At 38.8% G+C, this 14,447-nt stretch overlaps 1 protein-coding gene across 3 annotated transcripts in view; it reads right to left on the bottom strand.

The window, feature by feature from the left end:
• The window catches only part of LOC127048963 (uncharacterized), a 118,136-nt gene that overhangs the window by 67,488 nt on the left and 36,201 nt on the right, over positions 1–14,447 (bottom strand). For all 3 annotated transcript variants that reach the window (XM_050949122.1, XM_050949119.1, XM_050949121.1), the window contains exons 3-4: positions 10,754–10,873; positions 6,662–6,820 (exon numbers count right to left, since the gene is read on the bottom strand). In XM_050949122.1, coding sequence (XP_050805079.1) covers positions 6,662–6,820; positions 10,754–10,873 — 279 coding nt within the window. The remainder of the gene's footprint in view (positions 1–6,661; positions 6,821–10,753; positions 10,874–14,447) is intronic.

Raw genomic sequence — 14,447 nt, 5'->3', positions numbered from 1 at the left:
TAAGAATAACTGCATTCAAAAATAAAACAATGTAAAACTTTAGAGCCTACAAGCAAACTCAGTCCTACTTCTTGTTCAGCCAATTGCTCAAACAAGTTTGTTTACATTTGCAGAGATAATGCTACCCGCTTCTTGTTTCAATGTCACCTGAAAGTGAGAACAGGCATTCGCATGGCACTGTTGTAGTCAGTGTCACAAGATATTTACATGCCAGATGCACTAAAGATTCATATGTCCTTTTATGCTTCAACCACCATTCCAGGGGACATGCATCCATGCTGATGACAGGTTCTGCTTCATAAACGATCCAAAGCTGTGCGGACCGACGCATGTTCATTTTCATCATCTGAGTCAGATGCCACCAGCAGGAGATTGATTTTCTTTTTCGGTGGTTCGGGTTCTGTAGTTTCCGCATTAGACTGTTGCTCTTTTAAGACTTCTGAAAACATGCACCACACCTTGCCCCCTCAGATTTTGGAAGGCACTTCAGATTCTTAAATCTTGAGTCGAGTGGTACCTGCTTTGCATTTTGTCAAATCTTCAGTGAAAGTGTTCTTAAAAACGAAGATGTGTTGGGTCATCATAAAAGACTGCTGTAACATGAAATATATGGCAGAATGCATGTAAAACAGAACAGGAGACATACAACCCTCTCCCCACCCCCCAAGAGTTCAGTCACAAATTTAATTAATGCATTATTTATTTTAAATGAGTGTCAACAGCATAGAAGCATGTCCTCTGGAATGGTGTTGGAAGCATGAAGTGGCATATGAATGTTTAGCATATCTGGTGCATAAATACCTTGCAATGCCAGCTACAAAAGTACCATGTGAATGCCTGTCCTCACTTTCAGATGACACTGTAAATAAAAAGCAGGCAGTATTATCTCCCATAAATGTAAACAAATGTGTTTCTCTTAGCGATTGGCTAAACAAGAAATAGGCCTGAGCGCATCTGTAGGCTCTAAAGTTTTACATTGGGTTTGTTTTTGAGTGCTGTTATGTAACAAAAAAATTTCTACATTTGTAAGTTGCACTTTCATGATAAAGAGATTGCACTACAGTACTTGTATGCTGTGAATGGAAAAATACTATTTCTTTTGTTTATCATTTTTACAATGCAAATATTTGTAATAAAAATAATAAAGTGAGCACTGTATACTTTATAAGCTGTGTTGTAATTGAAATCAATGTTTTGAAACGTAGTAAACATCCAAAAATATTTAATAAATTTCCATTGGTATTCTATTGTTCAATAGTATAATTAAAACTGTGATTAATCGTGATTAATTTTTTTGAGTTAATCGCATGAGTTAACTGTGATTAATCAACAGCCCTAAAGATTATCTATTCAGGGAGTTGGAAATGATGCAGGATTCATTGCTTTAGTATAAATCACTTCAGTTTCATGATTTTTCATTGCTGATAAGCAGTTCACAACGATAAATATGTGAAGAAAAGTGATGAACTTGAGTCTGAATTATGGATGTCCCTCATAGAGGCCCCAATTCAGGAAAGAACTCAAACACATGATTACATCTACCCCTGTTAAGACAGCACTTTCAATCATGCTTAATTTTAAGTATGCACTTTCTGTCCTGAGGAGGGACACTTTCCCGAATTGGAGCCAAAAAGAAACAGTTGACTGCTATGGTGAGTGCAGCTGAGTTCTTCCATTTTTAAAATGGGCAATATAGTTTTGTCTGCAGAGGTTCTTTGGTTCCTCCATTCATTTAAATGGAGAACAAATTATTTTTATTTTCTCTGTGAACTCCTGTGGCTGTTTAGAATGCTAGTTAGCTATATATGACTCTGCAAGCTGTCAGGTGAAATGAGTGTTTATTTTGTTTTGAAATGTTATAAAGAAGCGAAGGAGAAAGGTTTGTAGGTTTGAAAGAAAAGTTCAAGTTAAAGTCTTTGAGAAGAACCCATGTTTGGTAGAACCCAGAGTAGGAATAATTTACTAAAATATTTCAGATTTACTTGTTATTTGGACTAATATGCAGTGTAAATATCGTGAAAAGTGATTTATTTTCTGGTACCAGATCGAATAAATCCAAAGAAAGTGAGAATTTACACCTAACATCTCAGACGTCTGCATTTCCTTCTCCCCAGGAGGTCTCTAAAACCTGTTTTACCATGAGAAATAGTATGCATTTAAAAAGGTGACAGAAAGGGACAGACAAAACGGAAATACTGGCCCTGATCCTGCAGGATAGTGCAATTATCTGTTCAGAGACCTTCTTGCAATAAAATACAAAATTCATTGACCCCCTCCCTGCTAACTGAGAATGCATTCCATAAAACTATTTAAAATAAAACAAAGCAAAAATGTAACACTGAAGTTTACACATACTTTCTATTATATTATCTGGCATATAGAACGAAACCAGGATCTGGTTACTAAAATTTTTTAGAAGTGAGCACATTGAAATCTTCTTGATTTCCATTTTGTATGGCTCGTATATAAGTAGCAGGTCACTCAGGCATTATATAGGAAGTGTTCTGAGACCTGCTTGCAATATCTCAGGGGAGTACAAGCTCATGTTCCAGTAATATTTTATTTATTTGCCTTTAAGTCTTTATTATAGTGCTGGTTGACAAGTTTCCACTGCAACTGTTTGATGGAGAATTCATGGTTTTTGACTAAGCAAAGGACATTTTCCATGAAAATATGGATTTCTAGAGATAATTTTAAGCTTTGTCAAAAAAACTGAAAATCCAAAATCTTTTTGGTTTTTCAACAGAGTCAAAATTTCCCCAACCCTATTTCATTTTCATATTAGATCTTAACCTTCAGTACTTGTATCTTTTGGGCACTAAAAGGGTTATTTTCCTTCATTTTACAATGTGAAGAAATCAAAGCATGCCAGTTCTTATAGTGTGTAGAAAAAAAAAATCTGTATGTGCATGTGCGTGCAGTGAGCACTGGGGTTGAAGGAAGGAAAAAAAAATAGTAGGACCAAAGTCTCTAGCATATTGTGGCAAAACTCCACTGAAGTTATTGGCACTGTGCCCATTGACACTAGCAGAAAATTTGGACCTCAATATTACAACCTGTTACAGGAAAATCTAAGCTTCTGATTAAATAGTTTAAGTTGCTCAGAATATTTCTGTAATAGTGTCATGTACTCCTGTAAGAATGGTTGCAGTTTCATGAACATGTCTGTTTTATTGTCTCCATATAGTCTTGAAAACAGTAGCGTAAATTTCCACACACTGTTTTAACCTGTTAACACCAAATGAACCTAATACAAGCACCATCTAATGAAGCTGGTGAGCATGCAGTTACAAAGGACCCCACTGTGCTAGGGTTGTGCAAACACACATGAGATAGTCCCTACCCAGTGCGTTGTCATCACAGCACAACACAATTTTCACATCATCATGTGTTACAACATGTGAAATAACACGCTAGACTGTGGAACCTTTCCCGATAAGAGAAGCAGGTATGTCTACACTGTTTTAAAACCCTCAGTAGTGAGCTGGGTGACCAGATAGCAAATGTGAAAAGTCAGGACGGGGGAGGGGGTAACAGGAGCCTATATAAGAAAAAGACCCAAAAATCGGGAGTGTCCCTATAAAATCGGGACATCTGGTCACCCTAGTAGTGAGTTTCAGCACTCGCACTACAGCACTAAAAACAGCTGTGGAAACATCTGGGCTCTGGCTAGAGTTTGGGCTCTAAAGCTCAGGGAGGAAGCTGGGTTTCAGAGCCTGAGCTGCAACATCTACACAGCTTTTTATAGCGCCATAGCACAAGCCTTGCAAGGCTGAGTCTGTAGACCGGTGCTCTGAGATTTGCTGCTGCAGTTTTTAAAATGCAGTGTTGACATATTCTGACTGGCTTCAGTGGGACTCCTCACATTAGTAAGTATTCACCAATATGAGTTGTACAACCAAGGCCAATTAGTTCCTGAGATCAAAATATCAACTACTGGAGTCCTCAGTATTATTCATCAGTGGAGAAGGAACAGCTGCTCAAAAATGTTCCTTCTACAATTCTTCTTCCCCATCTAACTTCTGAGGGATTACCAAGATCCAGAACTCACTTGCCACCCCAGTTTCACTTTCTCAGCTTGACACGCAGCCTTGAGAAATAAACTGTGGTCTTTTATTTAAGGCAGCAGCGTTCTCTAGTGCTTAAGATGAATATGACATGCTCAGCAGTGAAGATTCAGGGGGATAGCTCCGATTTATTTATTTTTTAATTAAAAGAGGAATTTAAGGCCTCCCAACAACCTCACAGATCCACAAGCAGACTCCAGGAAAGAAGCTCCATCAGCAATGGATGAGTAGCAAATTCCCAGTATCCACATTTGGGGAGCTACAACCGATGGAAACTGGTTTTTCTGGATCAGCTGTGGTTTCTAAGTATTGCAACATAATTCTGCCTAGTTTCTAAGTCTAGTTAAATTTGCTAATTGACAACAATTTATTTAGCTCTCAACATGTACAACTCCAAGTGTTTAAATGCAAAGACATGAATACTTAAGAATATTGTAAATCTTGCACTAACAAAACACACAGCACAATCTCTGCTGGCATAACTGATTTGAATTTAATAGAAGCTGTTGGGTCCTCAACACTTTTGAAAGACAGGTCATTTATGTAGGTGCCTAAGCAAGGATATAACTGCCAATTTCATGCACCTGTTTTCAAAAATTTTGGCCATAGCCTTTAAAGTCATCTACAAAGGAAAGACCACTGGGCTTGTACTGCATAAGCAGGTGCTTTTCTTAACTTACTTTAACACACAGTCCACAAATAAGGCAGAGTCTAAAATGACCTTGAATCTTCCTGGGGCTTGGATTATTGTTATTTTTTATTATCCCTCAGTATTACATCATAGGGAGGATTTTTTTTAAGTCCTTGCAACATACAAGCTTTTTAAGCATAAGAAAACTGTTTAAAATGTATCCCCTTGAGTTACCAATAAATCCTGAGCACAAACAGACTCTATAGGTTTGGGTTGTCAGAAGTTGTGTTAAGCCCTCTGCAGAACTGCATTTTAGGTGCTCAAATGTTATAAAGAAGCAAGGGGGTGGGGGAGGGAAGAGGGGAAGGATCAGAAATGTGGATACTTTCAATGACTGCATGATAGCCTGAAAAGTGATTTTATTGGTTCACATGCATCGTCCTCTTTTCTTTTGAATTGACTTTGGAAAAGAAAGAGGGTACTTAAGAGTAACTGTTGCTCTTCAGCAGCGTCACCTCCGAGCATTCAGACTACCTGCCCGCCTTCCCCTCTGCATTGGAGTCCTATATAATGTAAGGACTCTACAGATAGGGAGGCGCATTCCCTCTGCAGAATGGGGCAAGAAGTTCAACTTCACGCAAGATCTCTTTTGCGGAATCCTCCCCCCTACTCCCCCAACACACCCAGCTTTTTAAGGAAGTTCCACAGCTCAACACCAAGAGCACAATATCCCACAAGTGCAAGGGCACAGAGGCAATTCTCAAAGAAAAGTAAGTCACATATAGACATTACATTTCCTAGTGAGGCCTAAAAAACAACTCCTAAAAATTTACACGTCTCTCTCTCTCAAGCCTTCCATCCTCCTAAGGGACCATCCTCCTCATTTCAGTTTATATGTTTTATTTCATGTGTCATAGGAGAGCAAGGAGACCATTTGTTTTTTCCACACATCAGAATTTTGTGATTGCTACATAAGAAAAATTAATTTTGTTTTAAATATTTTGATATTTCTTAAAATATTTTAGTCCTAATTTCCTCTAAAGGTGGCTGTCCTATACTTGCGTTTTACAGCACTAGCCTATTCAAATACACACTTTTAGCCTTATCGACACGGAGCTTTCTCTTAGAATGTCCCATTCTTGCATCATCATCAGTTCAGCTCCTCTGGTGGTACAAACAGGGAGACCTCCAGAGTAATTGACGTGTAAGCTCAGAATAGACACGGCCTTACTTTTGTGGCTTGTGTTCCACACTAAAGAATAAGAAGATTAAAAGCACACTAGGTGATTGTGCTAGGGATTCAGCATCCATTACTTCAAAGCAACGCTATCAAGTAGTTTAAAGTCCAAATTTTAGTTTTTACATAAAAAGGGGGGGAGGCTTTACAAAAGCTAACAACATTTAATGGATTTTATTAAAATGTCAATACATTCTAGCAAGTGACTTACTGAAAGAAAAAGTGAAATGAACTAGTTTGTTTTCATACACCAAAAATGGTGAAAAGTAAAAGATTCTTAGAAATCTGGCTTGTCTTTAATCATCAATAATTATTAGTGACTCAGGCAAGGACTTAAAAAAAAATAAGATGATTATCTTTAATCTCACTGTGCTCTCAAGAACATTTTCCAGTTTAAAAATCAGTCATTTTTCTTCTTGCAACAAGCTCATTTTCCAGGAGAAAATCCTGGGTTTGAAACTTTCAGTAATTCCCCACCAACAGACCAACTTGCCCATCCTCCCATGAAAGGAGGGTATTTATAGTTACATTGTATTAATGCTAATGAGAGTTATCAACTTAACCCCTGCATATTAATAAGATAAAAGAAACTCATACAACTTCAAAAGGATATGGGGGGAGGGGGAAATCTCTTAAATTTTCCAGTCAAGCCTTCCATTTCTTTCTCAACATTTCCTTATATTTTCAAATCTTCCTTCTTTTCCCTCAAAATAAAACAATTCATACCTTTTTTCTTCCTTGCTGTTCAAGATTTTGCTTGAAGTTGAGATCAGACATTTGGATCTGAATTCGTTGCTTTTGAACTTTCTTGTTCAACAAATCCCTGTAACGCACATACATGGCATTTCTCAGCCTGTATAGATTCTTGTAGTTTTCAAGATGGTGCTGGAAGAAAATATCCATATGAATTTGGGGTTTGGGTTTATTTTTTGTTAAATGTGTATTTTCTTTCCTCCTTAACACTTCCATTTCCAAAATAATGGACATGGACTTTCTTGATCAGAATATAGGCTCACTTTTAGAGTTGTGCAGGAACCAGATTTTTTGCTTCAGAAGAAGAGTTTTGCGATCTTGAATTTTTTTCGTTCTGGAACAGAACGAATTTTTTTTTTTTTTGAGATTTCCCATGAATCAAAGTTCCCAAAACCCCTGCAATTTGGGGGATGGCCAAAACATTGTTTCAATGTGGACTCATCTCATTTTACAAAACACAATAATTAAAAAAAAAATCATTTTGGAAACAGAAAAATCAAAATGCTCCATTCCAAAAAGGTTAAAATGCAAAGTTTCAAAATGACATTCAAATTCACTTTCAATCAATCTGCATTTTCCAACCAGCTCTACTCATTTCTGTTCTAAGTACAGACATCAGAATCACCACAAACAGGGAATGTAGTCAGAATCTATGTGCTGAGTGGGATCCCTAACTCCCAGATTAGGAGGGGCTGGAAGTGAAGGGAGAGAACATTTTGCATTGCTCTCAAAGAAATGATATGTGCATCCATCTGCTGTGAGGAATGGATGATACTTGAGATTGTGTTGAGGTGGATATCAACCAGAAAAAAGAAGTTGGGAGGGGGTGAAGAGAACATGTCTCTCTCATCTATCTAATGGCTGTTTCTACAGTATTTCTCCCTGCAATCCCCTCTAGCAGACCCATTGGCTCTTCCAATTCTGCAGTGAAATCCTGTGCAATCCTACTGATTCCAACAGGATGTAAATCAGCACAGAATTTGGTCCCTGAAGTAAGCTGGTAGGCACCACTGGAAGTTACATTCAGTCCTCATTCGAAAGCAAGGAGGAAAAGCAGGCTCCTGGGCCCTGGAACTCCTGGAAAGATGGAAGAAAAAGCCAAGAAAGTTATGAAGTGACTGCAGCAGCACCACCACCACTGTAGTTTAAACAATTACAGTAAATATTTTTTTTTCCTGCATGTTGGGGGAATGGGGAGGTGTCGGTGAGTGAAAAATTCCAGTCAACTAAGAGGAAGGGCGTTTGGGTGCAGGAGGGGTGCACGGCTGGGGGTTGGAGCAGGGAGTTTGGTGTGGGATGGAGCTTGGGGCAGGGGGGTTAGGGTGCCAGATCCAGGGGGTGCTCACCTTGGGCGGCTCCCTGCAAGTGGTGACCTGTCCCTGCTGCTGAGGCAGCTCTGCGTGATACCCCTGCCCCACTCAGACTGCTGGCTCCGCAGCTCCCATTGGTTGGGAACCACGGCCAATAGGAGCTGTGAGGGCAGTGCCTGCGGGCGGAGGCAGCACACAGGGCTGTCTAGCTGCGCTTCTGCTTAGGAGCAGCAGGGACATGTTGCCGCTTTCGGGGAGCCATGTGGAGAACCTGCCAGCCCCATGCCAACCAGACTATAAATCGGACTTTCTATAAAGATTAAAAATGCCAGTTTGTAGAGTTTTCCGGTTAGTACAGGGCCAGATAACACAGCTTTACTGGATTTAAAACCTATCAAACCTTTTATAATGAAAGATGTCTGAGAAATCCATGAGCAAAACTGCACACCTATATTTATACATGCAGTTACTCTGACTGCATGTTCAATACTAATTACAGTAAAACCTTGGAGCTATAAACACCTTGGCAATGGAGGTTGTTCATAACTCTGAAATGTTCGTAACTCCGAAAAAAATGTCATGGTTCTTTCAAAAGTTTACAGCTGAACATTGACTTAATACAGCTTTGAAACTTTACTGTGCAAAAATAAAATGCTGCTTTTAACCATCTTAATTTAAATTAAACAAGTGCAGAAACAGGTTTTTTTAAGCTTGTCCATTTTTTTTTAATTAAAAACTTTCCCTTTTTTTAAGTAGTTTACATTTAGCACAGTACTGTACTGTATTTGCTGTGTGTGTGTGTGAGTGAGAGAGAGAGAGACAGACTGCTGCTGCCTGTTTGCATACTTCCAAATGAGATTTGTGGTTGACCAGTCAGTTCGTAACTCTGGTGTTATGTAACTCTCTGAATATACAAAATCCCAACAATTGTGCATGCAAATGTAAGAGCACAATTGTACACATACTTTATACACAAATCTCAAAATGCCTTTAAAAATTTGGGTCACTATGTATTTCATGGTAAGTCATTTGAACACTAGTAATAAACTTATATCCAAATATCGTTCAATACTTAAAGCTGGAAGTGCATAAGTATCATACAATACAACAGCCTGTGCTTTTTTGTGTCTTTGAGCTAAATGCATGTGCAATATCAGTTTTATGTCTGATGTATCTGGGAATTATGTGCTGCATTAATTTGGGGACAGATGAATCTACCAGGTCGTTTCTTTCTCCATCTTCTATGACTCGGTGTTCTTAATTCTAAATTAGAAGAAATTTAAGTCTGAATTATTTTGTTCACTTCTCTGTGTACTCAAAGTGCCAATATACTACCAACTATTATATTGATAACACTCTGCATATTTACAAATAGAAAATAAATATTCTCAGGTTAATATATTGCAGAATAACTGAAATAAACTCAAAGTATCATAGTGAGTTCCCAGCAGATGGTGCTGTTGACTATGGTCTGGTTCAAAATCACCAGGTTCCCACTGGCCCAGGCTGAGCATATTGTCATCCATTTTACCCCTACCACAGCAGAATTTCTGCGGTCAGTGTCTCAGTAAACTGTCAGACCCCAAATCAATTTTCAGTAGATATGCGTGCTTTACTCAATGGCAGCTAAGTAAGTAAGGTTGCCTGCTTTTCTATATAAACTGTTTTGGACCCTGACAACAGATGTGTTTTGTTGCCAAGTTCCCAAAGAACTTATTATAGCATCATAGTTGTATGGGGATATGATGCAACAACCCACATCATCTATATATGTTATATACTACTTTGTCTGTACACAGATGTCCATCAAGGAGATATTACAGAAAGCAAAAAATATTTATAAGATTTATCATCTTTAAATCAATGAAAATTGGGGCTTTACATACAATGACAGTGTCTCTTCAACTTAATATAGTAACACTCCTTTGACACCTCCTAGGACTTCAAGACTGGCACACTACTACATGCCATGGCCACTCAGAACTTCACCCAGGCACTTGAACTAATGGAGAATCTGCTTTAGCCATTAGCAATATTGGAGTTAGGACACGCACACCTGACAGTTTCTGCTTCATCCAACAAAGTGCAGTGGTAAACTCACCAGAGAGGCACAAGCCAAGTCACAACTACACAGCAATGTACAGCAGTATAAAGGTGAAAAAAATTGCCTTCCATTACACCACAAGTTGGTACCTGGCAACTGCCATATTATGAAATGAACATTCAATAATATTGTCCATATAATGTTTACTTTAGCTAAACTTTTAGTTTGATACACAGCTGAGCATTCTAACCTAAGAGTTTACAAATAGCTAATAAGCCATACTCACTGGTTTATCTGCAAGCTGCTTTTAAAAAAAAAAAAATCTATCTGTTATAAGAGCAACCTGACTCTCCCAAGTAGTATACTGGTAATTACAGCTACCTCAATTCCCATGAGTCTTCTGGTTTGAGGAGAGTTTTTAATACTAGAATTGGATCATTGGGTCCAATTTTTCTCTCATTTACACCAAAGTAGGTCAAGGGCAATGCCACTGAAATTAATGGACCACCACATAAGGGTAAAATGGGTATTAACATCAGCATCAGTTCCTTTATCAGCCAAAGGAATGAATGAGCCCTACCAACCAGAGGAGCCATCAGGCCATGTGGATAACAATGGAGCGCTCTCTGGGTTCTGATAATCCAAATGTTCTAACTCTATGGAATTATTACACACAGTTTAAATTATCTGCAAACATCATGCTGGAATTACCTGTTCTAGCAGGGCCCGTTTTATTGCTGCTTCTTTGTCTTCATCACTAAATGATGATTTGTTACTCCCCTTCTTCCCGTTGTCATTTTTCATCATCATCTTTTTGGAGATTTTGTCATTCTGGACAGAAATATATGAATGTAAAAACAAGGGCTTTAAAATATGTATGCCATCTTCAGTGCATAACAGAACTCTTGCTTGGTCTCTTTCACTGAAATCAAAGAATAGTCAAATAATACAAAAGTTAAACTTTCAGAATTGTGGCAGTGTGGAGCTAATGCTTGGCTCAGCTTGAGAATTTGTTTATAAGTCTTAATCCATAAATATTTTCCACTCAGTTATTGTTTAGTATTAATATTGGTTAGTAAAGTATTCCAGAGAATATATACAAACCAGTATAAGAACTTTGTTTCTATGGCTGTCAGTTACTGATTTCACTGTATGTGCTTGAACCAGATCACTGGCAGATCTCCCACTGCCCCCCTCCAAGTGCAAAGGCCTCATGAATGGCTATATCTACTTAATGGAGTTTTCACTTTTTTTTAAAAAAGCAATTTTGAATGGTGTACACCCACCCACCCACCTACCTCCAGAGTCTAATCCCAATTACTAGACATACACCTTCACGAAACTGGAGGTAGAGATGTAAACTCATATCAAAAATATATTTTTCTGCTCTGCTTGAAAGTAACACATGCAAGCACCTGGGTTAATGCAGTCCTAAATCATTGACCCCAGAGACAGGATTTTGCAAGCTGCACCAGCAAAGTGTAGAAGGTTCCCCATACATACTTTACAATCTCTGCCAGAACCCAAAGCCTGCTAGATGCAGCCGCACGCACATACAAAACTCAGAAGGTCCAAATCCAGGGACCTGTAATGTGCATTGATGGGTCCAACACACTTAGTAAATTCTTCTAAACTCAAAATGTTGGAATATCAAGGTGCCACTGTCATAAACAGATAGCTAAGGGTTAATGTCTCTTACACCTGGAAAGAAGTAACCGGAAACACCTGACCAGAGGACCAATCAGGAAACAAGACTTTTTCAAATCTGGGTGGAGGGAAGTTTGTGTGTGAGTCCTTTGTTCTTGGTCTTGTGCCTATCTCTCTCTCTCGGCTATGAGAGGATCTCTGTTTCCTGCCTTTCTAATCTTCTGTTTCCCAGTTGTAAGTACAAAAGATCAGATAGTGATTTATATGTTTTTTTTGTATTTACATGTATGTAGTTGCTGGAGTGTTTTGAATTGTATTCTTTTTGAATAAGCTCTCTATTCATATTTCTTTTAAGCAATTGACCCTGAATTTGTCACCTTAATACAGAGAGACCATTTTTATGTATTTTCCCTTCTTTTTACATAAAGCTTTCTTTTAAGACCTGTTGGAGTTTTTCTTTGGGGGGGGGGGGACTCCAGGGAATTGAGTCTGTACTCACCAGGGAATTGGTGGGAGGAAGGAGTCAGGGGGGGAAATCTCTGTGTGTTAGATTTACTAGCCTGACTTTGCATACCCTCTGGGTGAAGAGGGAAGTGCTTGTGTTTTCCAGGACTGGAAATAGAGAGGGTGGAATCCCTCTGTTTAGATTCACGGAGCTTGCTTCTGTGTATCTCTCCAGGAACCCAGGGAGGGAATACCTGGAAGGGAGAAGGGAAGGGAAATGGTTTATTCCCCTTTGTTGTGAGACTCAAGGAATTTGGGTCTTGGGGTCCCCAGGGAAGGTTTTTGGGGGGACCAGAGTGCCCCAAAACACTCTAATTTTTTGGGTGGTGGCAGCTTTACCAGGTCCAAGCTGGTAACTAAGCTTGGAGGTTTTCATGCTAACCCCCATATTTTGGACGCTAAGGTCCAGATCTGGGAATAGGTTATGACAGCCACAGATAAATTCTTATAGATCTTACAAGAAATAAAGAATCACAGGCCCCCCCCAAGAAAAAGAAAAGTTAATCTAGAGATATAGCAGTGAGATTATATCAATGCCTTACTCAAACTAAGCCTGATTAGAACATTGTGGTTTTACAAACAATAAATGTTAGAGGACCAGGAAACTATGTCAAAATAAATAAAATGAAGCACGGAAAGGCAGAACTGAGGTATCCAATTACCCTTAACTCTGACCTTAAACAACTATGTACACTATTTGTGCTAACCTGTCTGGTTTATTAGGTATCTTTCAGGCTGTATCCATAATTTGGAGCAATGTACCAAGTACTATGGTGGATTTTCCATCAGACAATTTTAAAATCAATCTTGATTTAAAATCTAGGAATTATTTTGGGGAAGTTCTATGGTCTGTGTTATACAGTAGGTCAGACTGGATGATCACATCATCCCTTTGGGACTTAGAATCTATAAATCTAGAAAATGATCAGGATCCCAGTATTTAAAGAGCAGACATGTTCGAAGTGAGGATCTGGTAGCCTTTGATCTTGAGATTTTTGTTGGAATTGCAGTTAGTGAAGGCTGTTGGTTGCAGAGTGAATAGAATACGAGTGAGTATTGGCGTCTCTCTCAGCCTGTTCTGGCCTACTCTAGGAGCTCAGTTTTTGATCTTGAAGCTCTGGCTGCAAGAAGACATTTAATTTTATACTGCAATTCTGGGCTGTGAAAAACTCTTTTTGCTTCATTTATTCTTAAGTCACAAACCTGTGGCTTGTTTGTTCATCACCCAGCCTTGGCTTACTTGGCCCATGTCATGGGCCTACCATGTTCCTATATTACTTCCATAAAATGAACCCTCAGAAGGGTGATATGCCTGGGAATTTGGTCCCAACAGAAACCAATCATTGTATGAGGCAACTCTTAAAAAGGTCCAGATTTGCATGGTAATTGTTTTGGAAGTGATAGAAGCACCCACAGCAATAATTAAAGTGCTGGGGGGTTAAAATAAATCAAATTAAAAAAAAAAAAAGTTAATCTGCTCCTCAAATATGAGAGGGCAAGGAGAACAAGCTTTATAGCAGGTTGGCTGTACTCTTAAATATTTATGTGCATGTGCTCCAGGCAGTGAAAATGCGTTGTTTGGGCTTCAGTGTGAACACATCTCTTTTGCTGACAGGAGACCAAAGTCAATATCAGAAACTGTTACCTCAGATATAAATTTGGTACTATTAAAAAAAAAAAAAAAAAAAAGCCCACCACCACATTTATGCAACCCTGCATATTCTTCCACAGTGAAACAGCTGGTTGTAATATGTCCAGGATAGCATTGAATTTATATTGGTAGTTAGTGAAAATTACTGTATAAAACACACAAAGCACACAGGAGAAAAAAGTTTGCTAAAAATGTAGAAAAAGAAGAATGATCTACATGTAAAAAGAATCCATGTTAAAAACAAAAACCCAACTATTGATTTTCCTCCTATTTACAAAAATCTGTCTCTTTGGATGGGGACCAAGGTACAGCTCAATAAGCACATTGCTCACAGTGGGAAGAAACCCCCGGGCATTGTAAGTAATTCCTTGCTACCAAGGACACACTGCAAACATGCATAATCCTGGCCATTCCCGTCCTGCAGAAAGGTCTGTGTGTGAATACTGAGTTCAGAAAAATGGCAGCCTGCCATAGCACAGCAGTTGCAACAAAAGCGAGAAGGCGAGAGCCTGGACTGAGCATAACTTTGCTTCGAGCAAGATTCATCAACTGTAACTATAGCAAGAAATGAGATGGAGAGATAAAACACTGCCATTGCTGTGC

This window comes from Gopherus flavomarginatus, chromosome 4 (assembly GCF_025201925.1).
Source record: "Gopherus flavomarginatus isolate rGopFla2 chromosome 4, rGopFla2.mat.asm, whole genome shotgun sequence".
NCBI classification, from domain to species: Eukaryota; Metazoa; Chordata; order Testudines; family Testudinidae; genus Gopherus; species Gopherus flavomarginatus.
This window is presented reverse-complemented; position numbering and strand designations above follow the sequence as displayed.